General features: G+C 64.4%; 1 protein-coding gene across 3 annotated transcripts in view; it reads right to left on the bottom strand.

Moving 5' to 3' along the window:
- Positions 1-22,101, bottom strand: part of WSCD1 (WSC domain containing 1) — a 30,464-nt gene extending 8,363 nt beyond the window's left edge. Inside the window, exons 1-5 of one of the 3 annotated variants that reach the window (XM_072821634.1) lie at positions 22,000-22,101; positions 12,896-13,575; positions 8,589-8,703; positions 7,241-7,425; positions 5,524-5,645 (exon numbers count right to left, since the gene is read on the bottom strand). In XM_072821634.1, the coding sequence (XP_072677735.1) occupies positions 5,524-5,645; positions 7,241-7,425; positions 8,589-8,703; positions 12,896-13,322 (849 nt within the window). In that variant the 5' untranslated portion in view covers positions 13,323-13,575; positions 22,000-22,101. Of the gene's footprint in view, positions 1-5,523; positions 5,646-7,240; positions 7,426-8,588; positions 8,704-12,895; positions 13,576-14,119; positions 14,375-20,896; positions 21,028-21,999 lie in introns of those variants that run through there. The other 2 variants (XM_072821633.1, XM_072821635.1) reach the window with 2 other exon arrangements.
- Positions 22,102-22,930: the final 829 nt, after the last annotated feature.

The following is a 22,930-nucleotide window of genomic DNA, read 5'->3' as shown; positions in this document are numbered from 1 at the left end:
TGAGAGGCAGGACTTACTGACCCAGAGGAAAGCTCAGTCCCACGGGAACGTTCGCACAGCTCTGATGCCCGCGCACGCATGCGCCGCCGTTCCCTCCTGCCCCCGCTCCCTCCTGTAACAGCTGCGGCTCTGACTCTTGTGCCCGGTCGGTCTAGTCCCAAGAACAGGATCCCGAAGCACGTACTTTCCCTTCACTCAAGTCTGGGTGCCAGTCCTCGTGCACTGATGCCTCCGTTGGGACAGTTCCTTATTACTGCAGCGTTGCAGTCCGTGTACAGACGCGCCATCGGGCGCTCCACTGGCTCCCATGCATCGGGTGGTCCCTGGGCCCTGTGTGCCACGTCCACGGGCGTGCTGGCAGGATCGAGTGCCGCGGGCACACCGTGCTGTGTTGTGTGCTCCAGCAGGTCTGCACCCAGTGAACGCCCCGTGAGTGTCTGACGAATACACCGGCGGGCAGACAAGTGTCCCCTGAGGTGCCTCCAGCGTGCGTGGGCACCAGACTCCTGGAGGGACGCACAGACAGCAGCAAACCCAGGCAGGGCCTCACCTGCCAGCATCCTGGGCTCTGCTCAGAGAACAAAATGCCACCGCAGGACCCCTCCCTGGCCTTAGGGCCACCCCATGACCCCGCACCCCCGGGCCGGCTTGGGCTGCCCCCACCAGTGACCCCGGCCCCTCGGCCTCCACGAGTGGATGAGACAGTCGAGTTCCCAGGCGTGTGCAGAGCAAGGGGAGCCGCAGACACTAACGTGATTTTATTTACAACGTGCCTGCTTCAGCGACATCCCTGGGTTCTGAAAACACAGAACAATTTTCAGCCCCTTGGGGATTTCTAGGACGTGATTTCCATAAAGATTAAATATTGATGAAGCTCCTCTCTGCCAGCTCCCGCACAAGAAGACGATCAGAGGAGGGGAGGCGGGAGGAGGAATCTGGGACGCGGACGTGGGACTGTTAACATCCCAGGCATGAAGAGGGGACCGGCTCAACCTGTCAGGGTTGGGGTGGGGGACACGTCCTCCTGCTGCCTGGAACTGCATCCAGAGCCTGGGCCCCGCGTCGGGTCACGGCACAGCAGGGGCCGGGTCCTAGGTGCCGGGGGCCCACGTGCAGAGCGTGGTCGTGGTTAGGCTCGGGAGTGACGTCCCAGCAGGCCAGCAGCCCTGAGCATCTCCCCTGCTGTCAGTCTCCAGGATTCCAGGGACTCCCAGAAACGTCCAGAATCAGGACTCGAGGCCTCAGGAGGGCAGGTGGAGGCGAGGAGGCCAGGACTTCAGACCGTGAGGCCAAGCTGGACAGAGCTGCCCAGGGCTCTGCCACACTCCACACTCAACTCTGTGGACACAGATGAGTGCAAGGTGGGAGGTTTTGGTGAAGTCTTTGAACCAGCACGGAGCTCACCCGGACGGATCTCCCACCTGCTTTTGCTCCAAGGCAGGCCTGGACGTTGAGGCCCAAAGGGAAGGAGGTACTCGGGGGTGGCTGCGGGGATGGGAGTGGAGGGCGGACTTCTGCTGGCAGGCGAGCATCAGGGTGAACCAGAGCCCGTCCGCGGAACACGACACCTCATCCTTGTCTCCTGCTGATCTGAGGCTCTTGCCGTCTGGCTGCAAAGTGGGGACCATGGGGTTGCAGAGGCAGGTCCAGAGGCGGGACCAGCCCACGCTCGACGCCAGGAACCCACAGCTTCGAATCGCATCCATGACAGTCAGTGAGAATGCCATGGCTCAAGGCCACGCACTGGCCAGGACTGCAAAGCAAGGACATGGCTGCACAGGGACACGCATCCGGGTCACTGACCCAAGTCAGAGCGAGGCCGGGTGACTCACTCCTGGAAACACACCTCAAGTCTCAGGGGTGACTTAGGGGATGGGGACACACAACTCCTTCACAACAGCGATTCCACGTGTGATGATGCAGCAAACGGCTGTGCACCTGCTCACGGGTCCACCTTTAGGAAGGGTCGCGGCAACAGGTGGCCCAACAGGAGGAGGCGTGCATTGCAGCCACAGGGGGCACGTATCACAGAGGGGGGAAATGGAAGGAGACATTCCTTCTTTTTTTGAGCAGCCTCCACGACGAGCATGGAGCCCAATGCAGGGCTTGAACCCACGACCCCGAGGTCATGACCTGAGCTGAGTTTAAGAGTCAAACGCTCGACCGACGAGGCCACCCAAGGGCCCCCAAACATCAATTTTTGAGAAGCGAATTCCACAAAGGTAGAAGACCAGAGGCTGTGAAATATTATTGGTGGTTTTCTCCGATGTGGTAAAGTTACCATTGAGTTTTCATGTAATTTTGCATTTCAAAATTTTCGAAATTTTCTAAAATAGATATGCCTTTGTCACCACCAACCCCCCGAAAAATAATACATTTTGTTTAAAGATACACATGGTACAACGTCGACAGATCTACTGCAGAAACAGTGTAAGAAACCCAAAGCTGTGCGGGATCGTCCCCCGATGAAGGACTGTCCAGCATTTTCGCAAAGGGAAAACTTGCGAATGTCCAGGCAGTTAATTCACAAAACCCAGACCCTTACTGACCTGACCCTTGGCAGAGCCGCAGAGGCAGTGCCCCCACCTGCCCCCAGGGAACAGACTGCGCCTGCGGGGATCCAGGTGGGTCGGGCAGCAGGGGTCAGCCGCACGCAGGGTTGCTGGAGGAGCAGCAGGTGTCAGCAGTTGGATCGCCGATGGTGCCTGAGTCCCTGGGCCCCACCGCGGGGCCTGCACATAAATACCAGCCCCAAAACCACCATCCCAGATCCAGGAACGGAGACAAGGCAGGTCTCTCCCGAGACTGCAGAAAGTCAGAGCAGATGGCTTCTCTGGGTTCAGACGATGTTGGGGGGGCTGATGGTGCCCCAGGCATCCTGTCTGGCCATATCCTGGAGTTCCTGAACCATCGTAACCACTGAACAACAGTAGAGGCTTTCATCCAGGGCCAGAAGCAGGACTCCCAAGGCACTGGGAAGCGGGGTGCCGCAAGGTGGCCACGGCATAGGCTGGTCCCTGTGAAGCCCCACCTGAGCCCAGCCTTGGCCTCGCACTGGGGGTGCTGCGCCCCTGTCCATGGGGACACAATCTACCAGGAAGCGCCCTTGCTGCAGGCTGACGTGGGTGCCCCTAGACCCCACGGAATCCAACCTGGCGGCCGCCTAGAGGCCAGGCACATTACATGGATGCCACAGGGCACAAGGTTGAGGGGTACAGCAGGCTGGGAACAGAGGTCACCACACTGGGTAGAAGGTAGCTTCACCTGGCTGCGTGACCCTCTGTGTCCTCCCTGCCTACCTGGACCCCGGGTCCAGAGCCAGGTCATAGGCCACCCTCCGTGGTATGTCAGGTGCCCCCTGGGTCTCCAGAGTACATCTCCAGAGCATCCTACCATAGCCAGCCCTCCCTGCGGCTGTCACAACCCCCGCTTACTTGAAGACATGCACCTGGACCCGGCCACGGCCCCCGCGCCCACTGTACACACGCAGCCCCCGCTCTGTGCACTCTGCTCGCCCTCATCTGCCTGCCGGCTCCTATCATGTCCTCCAGCTCCGTCCCTTCCAGGAGCGGCACCCCTCAACAGGTCACCATCCCCCGCGGGGGCCGCTGACCCTCCGGGCCTGCCCCAGCCCTTCCGGGTGCTGAGCTGTGCGCCCCCCACCCCAGGGTTTGCCCACAACCCTCCATCCACTATACATGTCCTGCTAAGACCTGCCCTCAGCTTCAAAGCTGGAAGTCCTGTGGATGGCAACAGGACTCCAGACCCCCTCTTCCAGCCACATCCACGGTACAGGGGAGGGGGAGGCAGGCCTGTGTGTGCAGTGGGGGCCCCGCGGCCGTTTTTGAGAACCCAGGATGCGCCTCCAGCCTCGGTCTGACCCAGACAGTCCCCAGCAGCACCAGCCGGGCCAGGCAGGTACCTGGTCCATGAGACCCGTTGGACGGCAGACCCTCAGGTGCCGAAGCCCGAGATGGCTCAGGACAGTGTGAGCCCGCCCCCGTCAGGGTGAAACTGGTCCCCAGTCTGCACACTCTGTGTCTGTAGCCATCGTGCAGGTCCCAGGTTACCCAGGTCAGAGCACTCGGCCCAGGACTGCTCTGCAGCCGCTCCCCCTGGACGTCACAAAGCCACCTCCTTGGCCTCTCATGCACCAGCGGCAAGGGCATCAAAGCCACGCATTCTGTGCCCAGCGCAGCACGACCGAGGTTACCACTGGGACAAGGATGCACAGACTCTGACCCAGCATCCCCCTGGGGTCTTGTTCTACGGATCCAGCAACACAGAACAACCCACCCACCAAGAGGTCACTGCAACCCTGCTTGCAAACGCCACACGCTGAAGACAACCGAAACACTCCACAGCAGAGCACTGGTCACACGAAGAACAGGATGTCCGCACAGCAGAGCAGAAGAGCAGGAAAGTGCTCTCCCTGCCAATATGGATGGAGCCGTCCCTGGGCCCTGCCATGGGCTGTGGGTCGGGGACATGGAGCCGTCCGTCCCTCCCCTGATGCCCCAGGGGATGGCAGCACGTGGGGGGGTGGAGTGTCCCCCCAGAGCCCTGAGAGGTCACCGCAGGTCCCCAAGCACATAAGACACCTGCAGGTCTGGTCCCTGTGGGTGCTCTTGAGAAGCTGTGAGCAGCCAGATGGTGTGAGCCCCAAGAACGCCCCAGAAATCCCGAGCTGCTGCAGACGCAGAGACCCACCTCAAAGGCTGCAGCCTGGGTGGGAAGCGCAGAAAGACTGTGTGTTGGCCTCCAGGGGGGACATCTCAAGGGGTGCCAAGGAGGGCGCGCCTCTCGGGGTTCCCTACAGCACCAGGCACTGGCTGGGTCCACATCCCGGCTCGCCCATGTAGGGGCGCGTGACCTCGGACAGCATGCCCAGCCCCTCTGCCTCCGCTCCCTCACCCAAAAACGCAGCGCATCCTAGTGCCCGCTGGAGGGGCCGTCAGAAGGATCAGGCGGGGTTGCTGCCTGGTGAGGGACGCACAGCAGCTGGATGAACGATGTCACCATCAGCCTCTGGTCACAGTCCTCACAGCAGCCTACTGCCCCCCACAGGGGCCACCCGCAGGGCCGCTGGACCCGGCCCCAGACCTCAGCGCTCCGGGGGTCCTGTCTGGCCTTGACCACTGTGTCCCACCCAGAGCTGCGGTGCCAGGCGCCCCACCCACCTTCTGCAGAGCCACGTCCCACCCCTGAGCTCGGACGGAGCCCAAAGCACACCCGTGACCATGGCCCCTGAAGCCAGGCTCAGCACCCTGCCCCGTCCTCAGGCGAAGCAGGTGACCCTCCCGCTCCCTCTGAGCCGGCCAGCACTTCTCACTAACAAACCAGTCAGTCCAGCACCCGACGCCCTTGCCAAGAGCTGCCGTCAGGGAGCCATGCGGCCCTGCTGTCAGCTAGCACAGGCCGCAAGGCCCTCCCGGGGTCTCCTCACCGCCCCCTCCTGCCCCGACACCTGCGCACCTGCCCCACGCAGCCCACCCCGCGCGCACCTGTCACAGGTGGCCTTACTTTCTGGGAACAGAATCCCGAGCACGCCTCCACTGTTGCGTTGGCCTGCACGAGGGAGTCGGGGAAGGCGTGGGTGCCATTCTCCGGCAGCCTGAAGCATCCGCGGTATGTGACGGTCCTCCCTGTAGGGACAAAATGGGTTGCTGATGAGGATCCTTGTTGGTGCCTGTCACGGGGGGGAAGGTGGCTTCGGGGTCTGACCCGGGTGCCCACGCAGTCAGCAGGTGGGTTCTAAACCAGAGAGCAGACTGCGGCCAGGGGTTGGCAGGCCAGACTCCTGAGACCCCAGGCGCCCAAACCTTGTCACTGTGGTTGCCATCAGGGGTGGACCTCAGGTCTTCGTCTCCCACCCACTTCGGGGACAGCATCCAGCCAGCCCTCTGTCCCTCCCTCCTTCCTTCCACAGATCTGGACTCTGTGCCCCTTATGGGCCAGGTTCTGCACCCTGTGACCCAAGAGGCTGATATTCTGCAAAATTCCATGTCTTTGCAGTGCAGGCGTGAGGAGGAACTAGACCCGGATGCGTGAAATCCCACCACAATCGGCTCACTGTGCTGCCGTGTCAGACCCTCTTGTCTCTGATCCAACTCCCGCCAGGAGCTCCTGGAGCCCATGCTTCAAGGAAGCCTCCTGCCAGGCTGTCCTCCAGGCCAGGTGGAAGGGTCCAGCCCCTAGCCCACATCCCCTGGACATCCACCCTGATGCCTGCCCTGATGCCCGCCCCACCCCCACCTCAACGCCCCCAACAACGCCCGCCCCAATGCCACCCCCGACACCCACCCTGACGCCCACCTGGATGCCCCTCCAATGCCTACCCAGAGGCTCACCCTGACGCCATCCCCACACCCACCAGACGATCACTTGGATGCCCACTGGATGCTCGCCGCCCCCCCACCATGTAGGCCTGCAGGTCACCGCTCCCTGCAAGGTCTGCTTGCCCCTCCCCTCCTGCTCAGGTCAGTTCCACCTTCCTCTCTCCCTACACAGCAGCTGCTGTTTGCTTTTGTTTTTTGGGTTTTTTTTTTAAAGATTTTATTTATTTATTTTAAGATTTTATTTATTTATTCATGAGAGACACAGAGAGAGAGAGGCAGAGACACAGGCAGAGGGAGGAGCAGGCTCCATGCAGGGAGCCTGATGCAGGACTCGATCCCGGGACACCAGGATCACACCCTGGGTCAAAGACAGGTGCTAAACCACTGAGCCACCTGGGGATCCCGTTTGCTTTTGAACAGAAAGTTCCAGGGCTTTGTTCTCCCGCAGAACTGAAGCTCTCTGTTGGCAGCTCTGACTCCAACTCTGTGCCTACGGCCCTGTACCTCCTCCCGTGTGGGCCTCCCTGCCACCCTCAGGCCCCTCTTTGTTCCTGGGGCCTGGGCTTTCTGAGGATTGCTCCTGTCTGCCTGGAACATCTGGGCGCTCCACAGCCAGGGCATGTCAGGCCGCCAGGCCCGCCTCACTGCTGCACGGCCAGGTGGGCCTCCACGCTTTACGAAGAACCAGAGCCCAGAGTGGGCAGGCAGGATGCCCAGGGCCACATAGCATGTCCGACATGTGGCAGGGCCAGGCCTCCAGAGAAGCATGACCAACCCACAGGCCAGGGGCCCAGGCCTGGCTGAGCCTGACCCCCCACCCCTACGTGAGCCCCCCAGCAGGGCTGCACCCTGCGTGTGCCTCAGGCCGCAGGGCAGAGGGCAGGGCAGGCCGGCATACTCACGCTTCCTGGAGCCGGGCTGCAGCTCCTCCACGCGGTACACAGACAGCCGGCCGACGCCCCCACATGCAGAGCCCTTTTCTCCTTTGCACTCGTGGTTGCACGCCTCGGGCCCCATGCTGGTCACCGGGAGCCGGTTCCCGCAGTAGCACTCTGCCCCGGCCTCCAAGCCCGCGTACACGTAGGACCTGCAGGGAGAGCAGCCCCGCTGGGTTCCTGTCGCGGCCCAGGTCCCGCAGCACCGACCGTGAGCTGGGGTCAGGTGGGGTGAGGGGCCGGTTGTCAGCCAGACTGGAGGGCCACCAGCGAGGTGGGGAGCAGACCTTCCCCTGTGGGGCAGCGGCCAGCCCCGCGGGGCCCTCGCCAGCCTGCACCCTGCCCTGAGGTGCCACTGGGTGTCCTGAATGGGCTCTGGGCCAGGGGACGGGGCCCTGCTTTGTGGCATGGGTCAGCGCCTTGGTGGCAGTGCTGCTGTAGCCCAACACTGGAGCATCCATGGTCGGTCCTCCCCGAGCCAGCACGACTGTAAGCGACTACCACCTGCCTCTTGGGACCGCGACCCCCAGAGTCCCCACTCCACCAGGTGTGGCAACAGCACAGGTGAAGAAAGACTGCAGGTGGGACCAACCACGTGCCCCTCGGGACGTCAGCCCTGCCAAGAGGCCTGCTCTTTCCCACCCCCAGCTCCACAGGCCAACACGGAAAACCCAGGTGAAACCCTCACCCCCACACAATCCCAGTGCCTGTGTGGCCACTTGCTGGCCTCCTGGCCCTGACCAGCACCTACTACCTGTAGGCTGTTCCCCAAACTGCCAGAGTCACTTTCAATTCTGTCTATTTTGTGAGGCTGAGCCAGGACCCATCCTGTCTGTTTTGGCCTCAGTTTCTCCATCTATAAAACGGGCTTGATGGGAGCTAACTGGTCGGCCGGTGATGGGGACTCAAGACCACACACGGGGAGGAATGTGATATGGCAGAAACAAGCCAAGTGCACGCCCCCCTCGATGCTGGCACACACGTGTCCCATGTGCAAGTGCACACGCCTGTACCCAACCCCCCACCTGTGACCTGGGAGCCGTTCCCTCACAGAGGCGGGTGTCGGCTGAGTCCGGCGAGCTGCTGGTTCTGGCACAAGGACTGGGGCCTGGGCGATGTCTGGACACACAAGTAACCCGAGGCTCAGGGTGAGGAACCTCCCACTAAGCCCCCTGCCCCGCACAGCGGGCCCTGTCCCCGCAGGCAGCGCTGCAGCATCAGTAAGCCCAGGCTGATGGTCCAGCTCCCGGCCACCTGGCGGGTTTGGGGACTGTCCTCCCTCCCGGTGGCTGGACGGCCTGGAGCTCTTACTCACCGCTCGGCGCATGCATCCTGGCAGTGGGAGACGGTCATCTTTCTCAGGTCAAAGAACACGGCCCCCTTCAGGGTCCTGTCCCGGCCACTGTCACTGAAGCAGCCAACATACATTCCTGCGGGCGGAAAGCACAGCAGAGACTCAGGCCGGGGGAGACAGGGACCTCAGAGGGCCCAGGGCATAGGTCCCACATCCCCCAGCATCAGCCTGACACTACTGTCCACTGCCAGCCCACCTCCCGGGTGTGGAAGGTGCCCGGCCTCCACCAAGGTCTTGAGGCAGGTCACGTCGCCTCCCTACAACCCTGAGGGAAGAAGCCAGGCATGGAAAGTCTGACCTTCCCTGAAATAAAGAACATCCCACAAATGGAAAAAGTGAGTTCAAGAAAAAATCTGTGGTCCTGGGCGGGGAGGACAGAAGCCCTGTTGCTGGAGAAGTCCACATGTGTCTGCCAGGCTGTGAGACAGCAGTCCCTGGAGGGAATCGGTAGTGCGGCAGTCGGGCACCTCTGGCCCCTCCCTGGAAGGTGACCTGGGGGGTGTGACCCTGCCAGGTGGTGCTGGTGTCACCCCACAGTTACGGGGCAGAGGGAGCTGTCTCCCAACACAGCGGAGTCTCCCAGAGATGCCCAGAGACTGCAAGCACAGAGCCAGCGCATGGGGCGCGTGAAGGCACTGCCACGCTGTGCGGGAGCTCGCTGGGTCCCATGCCACGCATGCCAGTGCTGTGCAGAGACGAGGATGGGGCGCCCATGGGCAGATGCCGCCTATCACCCCCAGGACGTCTGGAAGGGCACTCATGTAGCACACGCTGCCTCTGGGGAGTGACGCCCAAGGCGGCCCGCGGCTCCTGGACAGCTTTGTGGCAGGAGGATGCTCTGCCCACAGCCCCTGGGATCCCAGTCTGGAGCAGGAGCAGGCCTCCTGCCAAGGGGTTTGGAGACGCAGGTCCCAGCCTTCCTTCCCGGGGCTGAATCCAGGGTGATCGCCCTGTCTGTGAGTGTCACACCTAACTCCACTTCTGACCTCTGCTACGCAAGGCAATGCTCTGTGCCTCCCTCCGGTTCCCTAGCGGCCCAATGGATAAAGGCCTGCCACCTGCCCCACCCCACCCGAGCCACTTCCCTTGCCCTCAGCATGGACCTATGCCTTCCCCCTGCCCATAACCGCCCTCTGTTTCCTGCCTGTCCCTGACGGGCGCCACTGTGTCCACCAGGGTCCCCACCGGGCCCGGCACACCGTTGGCACAAGCGCCCACTGTCCAAGGTGGGTCAGGGCCCCAGGGTTAGGTGAGTCCTGCAAGGACGGGGAGGGGCCCAGAGGGTCTGCCCGACACCTGCCCGCAGCTCCCAGGCCCCGACTAATAGATGCAGAGCAGCGGGAGGTGAGTGTGTGGCCAGGGGCAGGACCCCACAAGGCCAGGGTCACCGAGGGGGACGCCGTGGAGGGTGCGGCCGAGGTCACCTTCTCAGTGTCTTCCCGCAGGTTGTGCACCCTCACCTTCACCCTGGGATGCCCCTCACCCAGAGCGTCCACAGGCCCCGGCTCTCACTCGGGATGTGGGCCCTCGGGGTTATGGCCGCATGGGGACCCCTGAGACCAGCACCACCCTTCCCCCACTGCAGGGAAGTGCCGTCCCCAGTCACCTACTTGGGGAGAGAAAACCCTCATTGAAGACATTTCTAGAGAGTTGCTCAGCAAAGAGATCCTATTACAGCTTTCAGTTAAACCCCAAACCCAAGCCCACAGCACATCGAACGTTTGTCGCCCTTGATGGGAGATCACCCAAGACCAAGTCGGGGGTCAGGGCTCCAGGCCCCGGGTCCTGGCTGGCAGAGGTGGGACGTGTCTGGGGGCAGGGGGGCACGAGTCTGTGCATGAGTCTGCTCCCACCTGTGAGGGGCAGGCGCAGGAGGGTGGAGAGGGTGAGGTCACGTGCAGGCGGGGTCTGCGCAAGGTGGCACCCAGTGGGACTGGGTTCACTCTAAATGACAAACGGGGCGCCGTCCCCTCCTGACTGGACTCCTTTCTCCCTGAGATAGGGGCACCACCTCCTTCACTCCAGGGATGGACTCAGTGGGTGTAGCTGGGTGTGCTCCCCATGCTCTGGTGCCACCCGGCAGGGACCCAGCCCACTCCGGGGACAGGAAACCGTCGCAGGATACTCGGCCCATGACCCACACGTGTGAGATGGGAGGAAACACTCCAAGGCCGGGCTCTCCACTCGCCGTACCCCGGGCCGCGCACCAGGCCTGAGACCCACGCGCCTGCTCCGTTTGGAAGAGGAGGTGAGCCCTCCCTCCTGGAAAAATACCGAATGGTTCCTCCAGCTCTGACAGAGGCGAGGGTGTGCGGCGGGGAGAGGACATCCGGGGGACACACTGGGACACATTCTGAGGCGGATTTATTGCTTTCAGCTAAAACGGAGGCAGCGCATTATTGTCTGTGACTCCGCAACTGTTCATTTGCACATCAACACGGACACGCCGCGAGGCCGTTAACGATGGCTTTGGAGATATTGGAACGTCTTTGGGAATCACTATCAATAAAAAACAAACTGGCGGTGGGAAGTTACTATTTCTCCCCTAGTAAACTTCCTGACATTTTACTCCATTATGGACGTTGTCCAAGGTATAATGAAATGCCGGGTGATGGATGGGCCTCCCGCAGCCTCCGCGTTCCGCAGGATCCCCGGCCAGGAGCGTGGCCGCCTGCCCAGCCGCAAAGAGCCGCCCTCTTTGTCTGTAGCCCCAGCAGCTGGCCCGGGGGCGCACCATGCTCGTGACAAGCTCGGGGGGGGGGGGGCAGGATCACAGGCCAGCGGCCCCCTGCTCTGCAGGATGCCCCCGCTACCCCCAGGGCGCACACGCTTCCTCCTGTCCTGGGTGGGGGTGGGGGGCCGCCCACACGCTCCTGCTGAGCCGGCCACTCACCCTCCTTGCGCTGGTCCCGGGTGCTCCTGGTGGTCACTGTGCTGACCATCCCACACCCGCAGTGCACCGCCACCCTCCGGGCCTGAGCATGGCTTGGTGTACCCCATCCACCCCTTCACTAGGGGGAGATCCCTGGGGCTCTACAGGGTCACCCCTGCCCTGCCCTCTGAGGGCCAGGTCATAAAGACCTACCCCCAGGTCTCAAGTGCACAGAGCCTAGTAGACTCATACGTGGAACCCCAAGAAGTGCAGACCAGTCTGCCCAGGGTCACAGAGCCAGTGACCCCAGCACCAAGAGACAAGCTCAGGTCCATTGTCAACACCTGTGCTTCTTCACAGCGGCTCCCCAAGGACTCCATGCTGACTAGCAGTCGTTCATACTCTAGTCTGAGTGAGGCAGGGTAGTACAGGCTGCATGGAGACCCAGACTCCCAGGTGCTAGGGCAGGCTTACACTCGGCAGGCAGGCCTGCACACAGTGGGCTGCATGCACCTTCGGTGTCCCCCCCCCAGCCTGGGGGAAGCCCCGCTGACAAACCCCACAGCACAGGGCTCTGACCTAGGTCACTTCCTGAGAAACACCCTTCTGTGATATCAGGAGCCCGCCATCCTCTGGGCCTCCCTCACCATCACGAGGGCCACAGGGCTCCTCCCTGTCCCTGGACCTTCCCACCATCCTGAGGATAAAGCCAGACTGCCAGGCTTGGCTCTCCTCCTGACCCACTGCCTCCAGGCTGCACTCCCAGATACGCACTCTGCCCTCCATATCCCTCCTCTGCCACCTTCCCCTCCCCGACTCCCTCTCCACTCCCTGCCAGCACCTGGGGTCACACCCCAGATAGGCCAGGGCTTCAGGGGAGGGTGATGGCGGGACCTGCCTGAACCTCTGCACCCCAGAGTTTTCCCCCGTAGGATCGGGATCCAACCATTACGGTAATTCCTGCATGTGGTACATTTATACACGCACCATAAATGCCAAACGATGGAACTGGTTACAGACAAGATACAGCTGCCAGGTCCCAGTGCCCACAGATGCCCCAGGCCCTCCCACCCTGGGCTCTCAGCCTGCACGAGCCACCATCACCTGCTGACACTGCTGTGCAGACGCGGCTCGTGCCCCGAGTTCTGGGGGAGGCTGCAGCCCTGGGGCTCTAGTCTCTGTCCCTGCTGCCTCGGGGCCCCGGGGACGCTGGGGGACATGTCCACCTGACCGTCAAGCCTGCCACAAAGCCAGGACACGTGCTCCGGGATGTGGGGCCTGTCCCGCGGGTGACAGCAGGACTCCTGAGGATGTAGATGGGAGCAGTGGGCCTGCGGGGCCTACGGGGTCTTGGGAGCCACCCCGGGCAGGGGAGGGCCCCCGGGGGAGCACCTACCTCGGCTGCCAGCGGCGGGCCTGGGAGCCTCGGGGCCTGGGGCGAGCGGCCCCTGGGGGTCGCCCATGAAGTGGTGAAACCAGCGGCGCCGCAGCTGGCGGAGCTCCGAGTTTCGGCCGCGGAGCCAGCGGGGCCCAGGCCGGGGCCGCGCCAGGGGCCCGTGCAGCACATCCACGCCCAGCAGCAGCTCTGGGCTGACACGGGGGGCCTGCAGCGCCCGGCTGTCCAGCAGGCCCACGCCCAGCGCCACGGCGGCCACCGGCAAGGCCTGCAGGGGGCCAGGTGCGCGGGGTCCCGGCGGGAGGGCCACGCGCACTCGCTGCAGGAGCAGCAAGCTGCCGGTCATCAGGTAGGCGGCCGTGAGGAAGAAGAGCAGGAACTGGGTGCGGCGGAGCAGCTTCTGCAGCCGGAAGGAGGGTTTGGCCATGCCCCCGGGACAGAGGGGCTCCCGGCTGGAGCCTGGGCACGGCTCCTAACGCCCAGGTGGGAGGGAGGCCGGGGCCTCCAGAGGCCTCATCCCCGCGTCCTGGTGCCCGCCTGTGCTCCTCAGGGTCAGCAGGTGCGCTGGGGGCAGCATCACGCGTCTCGAGCTACAGAGCCCCGCAGCTGTGGCTTCTGCCCCTGTGTCACCAGCTTCACCATCGCTGAGCTACACGGACACACATCCCCGGCTGCGGAATCTGGAAGAGCAGAAAGAGCACGCTTAGATGCCACGGTGTGTGTGTGTGTGGGGGGTGGGCACTGAGGCTCCTGCCTCAGTTTACCCACGGGACACCTGTGCTATGGATGCACCGACAGAGCGCAGGGCTCCAGGCACAGCCCTGCGAGCTGCCGGCTGTGTGCCCCTGGGCAGTTATTCCAGCCTCAGCCTCCCCACCAATGGGGAATGACACCCCCATCCCCACAACTGAGCAGATCCCGTGACAGAGGGACTGTGACAGACTCCACCAGCCAGGCCCTGACCTGAGCACTGACCCCGGGGCAGCCCAGCGAGGCGGAAGGGGTAGGAGCCCCATTTTACAGGCAAGGCGATTGGAGGCAAAGATAGTTTGCCGAGTCGTTCAGCCGGCAGAGGAGCCAAGGTACCCATAAGCAGCAGGTGCCCCATGCATGCGAACGGCCTGCCAAGTCCCCGCTGGGGGTGCCTCAGGACTGGAAACTGTTCTAGAAACTGCTTCTGCAGTGGTCACTGGGCTGAGCAGGGGAGAGGGTGTGGGCACGCACCTGCTATCTCGGAGGTGGGCACCTGGTGGGAAAGCAGGAGGGCGCCCCGCGCTGGCCCAGGCTCCTGCGGCGGCGCCCCTCAAGTGTGCTGCTCGCTGCTCGGGGAGGGGGGCTCTGCAGCTGCCGGGAGCCGGGCCGCCGCGCGAGGGTGGCCCTGAGCACAAGGACGGTCTTGTCCCAGGAAGAAAAGCTCCTGGGAGCGTGACTAACGCGGCCTGGGACCCCCGCCAGGCCCGCAGCCCCTCAATGGCCGCTCTGTGCGTGGGGCTCAGCCAGCCCAGCATGAGCAGAAAAGAGGTGTTTGGGCTCTTAGGGGCTGGCATCCCGGGAGAAGACTCTGCAGCCAGAGCGGCCCGCCCCCAGAGCCCATGAGGCCACCCCCCTCCGACCCCCTACCCCCTCCCATCACCAGAGGGGGAGGGGTGGGTTAGCGGGTGGGGAGGTGTGGGCAGGTCCTGGGGTGGGGTGCGGGGTCTGTGCATATCCTGGGGGCCAGGGGTGGGGGTGTGGGCAGGTCCTGGGCCAACAGTGCAGGGTGGGGGCCTGCAGTGGGTCTCCCAGACTCTCCCTGCCCCATCGGATTTGTGAGGCCACAGAGAAAATCCCCAGAAATCCCTGCTGCTCTCTGTGCCTCCTGCTCCGAGAGGCCGCCAGGGCCACCCTCCCGATGCACACCTGCTCACGGGCGCTGCCCTACTCACAACCCCCACCCCAGGGCTCTGGGATAAACACCAGGCTCCAACCAGCTCATCCCGCCCCAGGCCCGGGGCTCGCGCACAGGGATGCACGCACCCAGACGAAGGGAGCCTCCTGAGCACAGAGTCTCTGCTGCCTCCTCTTGGGCCTCATCTACCCTCTAGGCCCAGTGAATCCCCGGGTATCTTCCAGGGCTTAGCCTGGGTGCCACCTCCCCCAGGGAGCCTTCCCTGACCACCCCACTGCCACCACATGCACACACTGGGGTAGACTCCTCTGCCGTCCCACAGCCTGGGCTGACCCCTGGCCCAGCACCCAGCACCCGGCTCCTGGCAACAGCTGACCCCGCCCAGAAAGCTGTGGATCACCCACGGTGGCCTGTGACCAGCTCCAGGCAAGATCCTGCGCCCGGCTCATGTTTGCAACCCCGACCCCAGCGCAGAGCTTGCCCGGCCTTGTACATGCAGCGATCCTCGTTCTGAGTACGCTCTTCAAGGTGAAGGAGAGGATGACCTGAGAGGCAAATCCTCAGGTCGAGAAGCTGCTCCCCCTATGGGGTCCAGGGGCTCCGAGCTCTCAGGCCGCGCCCAAATGTGGGGGAGTCGGGCGAGCGCCGACACCCAGCAGCCAGGACCCTGAGGCAGCAGGAGCCACGAGGTGTGACCCCTCTCCGTGTTGTCATTCTAGGGAGGGGGTCTCGGGTCTGCTTGCAAAAGGCTTCTGCTGATGAACCTGGGGTTCTGTTTGAGAAAAACCCTCTAAAATGAACATAGCCAGACTCTGGCTGTGGAGGGAAGGGGTCGGGGCAGATGGGGTGGAGGGGATGGCGGGTTAGCACTGTGAATGTATGGTCACAGCTTGGAGTCCCCACAAGCCACACATGGTGGGTGGGTGCTCGCAGAGCCAGGGATCACCCCTAGGCTCCCCCAGGACCCCACCTCTGTAGTCACCCATCCCAGAGGGCCTCCTGGCAGGGAGGGGCTGCGCCTGGGGGCAGGGACGGCCCCTGAAATCCTATAAAGCAGGCCGCCATCCTAAACTCTCCATTATAAGGCCGACTCCCAGCCCAGAACACCTGTGGGGGGCGGAGGGGGGGTCCCCCACCCTGCACTCCTCCCCACCCATGCCCACCCTCCCTGAGGCCAGCAGCCCCTCCAGCAGGGCACCCATCCTACCAGATGTGTTACACGCAGCCCGCAGGGAGGGCGGCTCCAAGGAGTGTGGGGGGAGCGCAGGGTCAGCCCCACAGCATGGCCTGCCCGCCCAGGTCAGCACCCATCAGTGGTGCCTGCGGCACCCCACAGCCCGGGGGGTGAGGTGCTGCTCAGGACGGAGCCCAGGCTCCTCAACTATGATGTGGGGCAGCTAGCTCAGCCCTGCATTGAAACTCCTGCTCCTGAGAAGTTACGAACACCAAGGAGGCAAATGAGGGAGCAAGAGCCAGAGGAGGGGCCGCGGCAGGTGTGACCCATCCCCTGGTGTCCCTTGTACCTCCACTCCCTGGGGCAGGCCTGGTGCCCCATCCTTGCCTGAAACCACCCCCAGCTGTTGGCAGCTGCTCCCATGTGAGGAAAGATCCCAGCTGGGCCGTGGTCACCCCCACCCCACCCCCGTGGGTGCCCGGCATTCCCCCACCCCAGAGCTGCAGCCCCCACGCCCCGTGGGGTGAGGCCCACTGCCTGCCGTCGGACCACAGGGCCGCACGCCCCCTGCCTGGGCCACCTGCTCTGGAGCCCCCCCTGCGCCCGCTGCATGCAAGGACTCCCACGCGCTTCCATCAGCACCTCCCTAAAATCACGCCGGGTCCGAGCCGCAGGTGTCGTGCCCGGTGTGCCCCAAGCCCAGTGTCCCAGATGCTGCCATGTGAGTGAGCGTGTGGGGGAACGTGCCAGCTCCTGGGCCCCTCCGCTGGGGGCCTGGGCCAGTTTTCCCATCTTGGAATCAAGCAGGTGCTCTAGGGACCTCGCCCAGGCCCTCATCAGGAGGGGGTGTGGGGCTCAGCCTGTCCCGGGGCTGGACACAGGTGGATGCTCGCTGCCCTGCCCAGACCAGGGCAGGCCTGGGGGAGGAGAGGGAAAGGGGGCACGGGGCTCCTGGGGATCCCGGGGGAGCTGGGGCCCTCTCCTGTTGCTCTGTTGCTGTCTGGGCCTCAGGGGCAGCAGGTGCCCAGCCTGTGGGTGGACAGGTGTCAGGCCCATGGTGCCTGCCTCTCGGGGGGTGGGGGCAATGGGGAGAGGACAGCAGGCAGTCCCTGGGGCCTGGGGGCTGGAAGGAGAGCTGGCAGGGGCCCCCTCCTGACCCCGGGTTCAGAGCTACCCTCCCCAGGGAGCGAGAGCTGTACAGATGGAGACCCGGGGCCCAGCATGCTACTGTCCCCCAGGAGATGGGCCATGGGGTCCCGGCCACTCAGAGCTCCAGCTTGCAGGATGGGGGGTGTCCTCAGCCTCGGGACCCAGGGCGGGGGGTTGGGAGCCCCCAGCCAGGCACTGCCTGTCCCCGCCTCCAGCCCAGCCTCCATGCACTCAGCTCCCTGCCATCACCAAAGCCCAGGACGGTGGCCTCATTCACAGGAAGAATCAGTGCTGCTGCCCCTCGTGGCGACTCCCCAAGACTCGGACGGCCCAGCCCAAGGTCCTCGGGGCCCCTTCTGGAAAGGCTGCGTCCCGAGCACAGTGTCTCCTGGCCAGCGTGAACTGTGTCATGTGGGGTCCCCTCACATGCTCTTCCATGGGCTGGGGGGGCCTGTGACCCTGACATAACTCTGAAATGCCTTGTGACCATCAAGGCTCAGCTTCAGTGCCACCCCTTCCAGGAAGCCTTCCTGATCTGTGGCAGAGCCACCCCCCGCCCCCAGAGCCCCACTGTAGGACAGGGATGCTGGGTAAACCACACCTGGGTGATGCATCCTGCCTGGAGTCAGGGCTCCATGCTGCTCTCCCCACGGTTCCTCTCAGCCTGGGGGCCCCTCCGCTCTGGGTGGAGTGCAGGACAGACCCCCAGCAGATCTGTGCCCCCGGCCGCCCTCACCCTGGTGCCCACGCCTCTGCATCTTGGAGGCTCAGACCAAAGAGCAAAGGACTCCCTGACGTTAAATGTCTGGGCCCTCGGGCGGGACAAGGTCTGGGAAATGGGAACGGGGTGGGGATCCCCAGCTTTGAAGACCCAGGTACTTTGATCTGAATGCAGGACTTCAATGAAAAAGCCCAAAATAAGAAAAGCTGCTAAGAGGGCATAAAACATAAGAGAAAGGTGGAGACTGTGTGCACCGTGACGGGGAGGAGGGATGCTGAGGTTCCCACCAGCGCGGCTCACACCCAGCCCCAGAGCCCACTGGGTGCTTCCACGTGCCTGGAATGACCCGCCTGGAATGACCCGCTCGCTCAGGCGTGAATGCGCCACCTCCCCATCAGCCCCCAACGAAGGAATCACAGAGGGCCCGCGTCCCCACCCAGCCTTCACTGAGGGCTCACTACACCAGACCTGCGCTTCCCGATGTGCCGCACACACCACGCAGCCCACGTCCAGGGAGCCCCACGGTGCAGATCCGGAAAGACAGCAGGGAGCCACCGTGGGGGCTGCCGACTCCCCTCCTCTGCGGGCTGATGGGAGGGAGCCCAACGCTCCCCCGAAGCAGCCCGTCACAACCTGTCTGGGCTACCGTGGGGCCCTGCTCCTGGAGAACCCCATTTTGTTCGTTCACATGCTTCTCCAAATCCCTCCCAGCAATTCGGAAGTGCCTGGGCGAGTGTGTGGAACCCGCAACCTCAGCCCCGCCCTGCAGTCGCTACAGGATGGGGTGCCCGGGGCGCTCCTGCCCTCAGAACCCTGCGGGCCTCAGGCCAAGACGGACACCCTCCCGGAGGGGCTCACCTTGCCCAGTGTCTTCATGGAGAAGAGAAGCCACGCAGAAGGAAGGGGACCCCGTAGCCAATAGGTGCGCCTTGTTTCTGACCCCCTAAGTTAACTAACCCAGCCTGTTCCCCCATCCGCGTCCCCCATCCACAAGGGCAGGCAGCTCCTCTCCAACCACATTCTCCAAAAGTGGCACACTCGTGAACACCGTGCAGGCAGCCCATCAACACCAGCAAGGAAAGGTTAGAAGAAACCATGTGACAACAAGGCCTGGAGGCCCAAGGACAGGGTATGGTCACGCACGCACTCCCCAGGTGAGCAGGGTGGCCCGCTGGTGGGCATGCTGGTCAGGCGCATCCCTGGATGACGTCCCCGAGGGTCCACCCTGCACCCAGCCCACTCCTGGGCCCTGACCTCAGTGCAGCCCGTGAGGGACGGGCGGCCCTGGGGCTGAGCCGGATGGAAGCACAGGCCGGACTGCCCACCAGGGAAGCAGCCCTTCACAAGCGCCTGCTCAGCAGGATTTCAGTGCGGCCTCCAGGCGTGGGGCGCCGGGGGCCTTGCAGGCCAACTCCACGGGAACCAGCTCCGTGACTCACTCCCCAGTGCTGGCCCTTCAATGACCTGGCCGGACACTCGGGCTTTGGCGGCCCACCAAGTGGGAGCCCAGAGCATCATCCCCTTCTGTCTGGTGAGGTGGACAGGAGGGAAGGGACAGGGCCTGGCCTTCTGCCTAACCTAAGCTTCATTTCACTTCCAGCCGGGTGTGCTGCAAGGCCATGGGCCACACCCCGCAGGGCCCCCACACCTGCTGGACAGCGGGGTGTGCTTACCCCCAAACTGAGCATCCTTCCAGAGGAGTTAGGAGATCTCACGCTGAGGATGGGAGGTGCAGCTGCAGGTGGGGGCTGCGGGCACCCCCACCCCCGGGCTCAGCGCACCAGCCCAGCAGCCTGCCCAGCTGCCCTGACCGCGAGTGTGCTCGGGAGACTGACGTTCCTGCTCCCTGCCGCTCCTCACAGGACCCGGGGCTCTTGCGGCCCATGGGGGCACCGTCTCCCAGGGACTTCCGAGACCCTAGCCAACAGTATGTGATGGGGGGTGAGGGGCATCCTTGGGGGAGCCCCCCTTGCCTCCTGTCCAGCACCTGCAGCCCTCAGGAAGGAGCTGCTGCACACAGCAAGGCTGGCCAGCCTTTCCGTCCTCTCCACCCCCCCCCCCCACCCCTCGCTTCCCTAACCCCATATCCTAGGCCCCATCTCCTGACCTGACCCAGGATGGCCCAACCAAGGATGGCCCCAGTGACTCCACAAACCCAAGCACGCCGTTCAGGCCACAGAAAGGGTGGTGGCATCTGCTGCGGTCAGGAAAGTACAGTGGATTTCCCAGTCTGTCTGTCTGGGGGCAGCCCTGGAAGGGCCCGTGTGGACAGTCACTCCCTGCCGGTGGGGAGGGAGCCAGACCTCGGTGCCAGCCTCCCCCTGCCCAGAGATGGACAGCTGGACCTCTGTGCCCCTACCTCCCTGGGGAGGACCAGCAGACCCCCCCATCGACTGGCCACCCCGAGGCTCAGGACACACAGGAGAAACACAATTAGCAGCCCCCAGTCCCGTGTCGGTCCCCACCTGGGGGGGGGGGGTGCAGGGCTCTGCTGGGGATATTTTCCAGACCAAATGCACCAGCAATACGGTTCGGTTCGCCTTCTTCTCTGCCTCCGTTCAAGTTCCCGGAGAGGCAGACGGAGCCTCCGCTGGCCGGAAGCCTGGCTTGGCCGCGGAGCAAGGGGAGCTGCCACGGGGACGCGGCTCCTCCCGGAGAGGCAGCGCGCACCCCAACCCCGCGCTCGCCCACCGCCGCGGCCCATGGCCTCCCTTCCACGGACACGGGCGGTTAAGGGCGGGTGTAGAACGCATCCAAAGCTGCCCTGCGCGCCCCCGCCCACCCCGGGCCCCGATCGCTGCCCCCACGCGTGCTCCCCCACTCCTCGCCCTGGCCGGTCGCCCCAGCCAAGCAGGTGCACCCCGCGCCCTCCCCGGGCGCCCGCGCGCACCCCACTCCCCGCCCCGGCCCCAGAGGCGCCCCCGCCAGCCGCCCCGAGCCCAGGCAGGTGCAGCCCTGCCGCGCGCCGGCCGCGTCTGCACAAACTTGTTCGCGGGCGGCTGGGAGGCTGGGAAGGAGCGACGAGGGTCCGGGCGGGGTCCCGGCGGCGCGCCCGGGGGCAGGACTCACCCGGTGATCGCCGGCTGGGGCGCCCGCCCCGGGCACCGAGTCCGAGCCCCGGCCCCGCAGCCGCGCAGCCCCCGCGCCCTCGCGAGCGGCCCGACGCGCCTCCAGGCAGAGGCTCCGGGGCTCCGGGCGGCGGGCGGCGGCGGGCGCGGGGGGCGGGCGCGGGGGGCGGGCGCGGGCGCGGGGGGCGGCGGGCTCTGCACATGCTCACTCGCGCGGCCCGGGGACAGCGGCCGGCCGCCGCCGGGTCCTAGAGGCGCCCGCGCCGCTCCGGCCGCCGCGTGGGAGGGGGTTCGGGCTGGGGGCGGGGGCCGCGCCCGGACCTGGCCCGCGAGCCCGGCCACCCAGGCGGAGCAAGGACGCGCGTGAGCTGCCCGGGCGCGTGCACACGGGTGCACACGCGCACGCACGCCGCCCCCCCCCGTGATGCACACACCCAGCAGTGCATTGGTGCTCACACTCCGGCACACGTATACACAACACGCGGCACTGCCACACTCACTCAGACAGAGGACAGGACACACCGCATCCCTGTTCCCAGCCCCGCGGACGCACCCTGTGCTCTGTCCCACTCACTCACAGGCGACCCAGGACGCTGTGACAGGGTCACACAGGGTCACACACTTGGTGGTACTCTGGTTCCAACACACAGACACACACCGGGTCACTGTCCCATCCACGGCTGGACTCGGACACACGGAATCACCACCCCACGAGCAGACACACGGACACCACCTCCCAAGCCTGCACACTCAGGGTGCTGCCACCTGCTACGGTACTGCCCCCACACGGACCCTCCACCCTCAGGGCCGACCCACTCCTTCCTGCCATGCCCCACACCAGAGACCACTAACAGACACACTCTGGTGTGGAGTCGGCCTAGGCACTGACCCACAGGCACTCGTGTGTGACACACGAGGCAGACAGGCTCTGATACGGACACACAGGTATACAATCACTCTGCTATCCACAATCCCCCTCTAAATAAGGGCTGGATCCAACCCTAAGGATTTCCCCTCAACACCTCTCCCCTGCCCCTGCCCCTCAGAAGTCCCCCCAGCCACAGTGCCACCCCCTGCGGATGTACCAGCGGGCCCTGTCCTCACCGCGGCTAGAGGCTCCGGGAGGCTGAGGACCAGCAGCAGAGGCTGCAGGAGCAGGTGGCGGTGGCGAGGCTCTAACCCTGTCTTCCTGAAAGGGGAGTTTCATGCCTCCAACAACCGCTAGGGGCAGAGCTGCCTGGCAAGACTCTGAGGAGCCTGTTTGCAACAGGTGCAGGGCGGGCAAGGAGAGGATGAGACTGGGACCCGTTGGAGCCCCGCTTCATGGAGGTCAGCCAAGCGGCACCCAGAGGGGAAGGGGACTTGTTGACATTCGCTCAGCCAAGCCCCAGAGTCAGAATAGAGTCAGCCCCCCCTGGAGCCCTGAGGACACTGGGCGAGGGTACCGGGGTGAGATCCACATCCGGCACTGCCCTGGCATTCCCAGCTTTGCAGAATAGCCCCACGTGTATCCCTCCCAGACTGCGGATGTGTGCAGAGGATCATGCTGGCGACGCTGGTCCAGGCCCCCTCCCCCTGCCCATTATCTCCCTGGGGGCTCACAGGAGGTCAGGGGCTGCCCTCACCGGCTCATTTTACAGAGGAAGCTCCTGTGGCCCGAAGGCGGATAAATGCCCAACGCTCCCAGCAAACAGAGCTCAGGGGAGTGTTGTTAGCCCAGCCCCTCTGGGAGGTCACCGGGGACAGCATTCAGCCAGGAAGACCCCTGTGGCCACTGCCAGGGAGGAGAGTTGCTTCATGACAAGAGAAGAGCCGTCCACTGTGTGTCTGTGCCACTTCTGTGCCCCATGCCACACTGCACCTGCTGTGCAAAGCCCTCCAGGGGCGTGCCATGCAGCCTCTTCGGGGGGCACAGGTAGGGGCGTCTGCTGACTTGGGAGACATGTGGAGCAGGAAGGAGGAGGATGGAAGCCAGGAAGTGGTGGACAAGGGCTTGGTTATGGGGCTCGGACCACCTGTCAGGTGTCCAGACAGC

Source organism: Canis lupus, chromosome 3 (assembly GCF_048164855.1).
Source record: "Canis lupus baileyi chromosome 3, mCanLup2.hap1, whole genome shotgun sequence".
NCBI classification, from domain to species: domain Eukaryota; kingdom Metazoa; phylum Chordata; class Mammalia; order Carnivora; family Canidae; genus Canis; species Canis lupus.
This window is presented reverse-complemented; position numbering and strand designations above follow the sequence as displayed.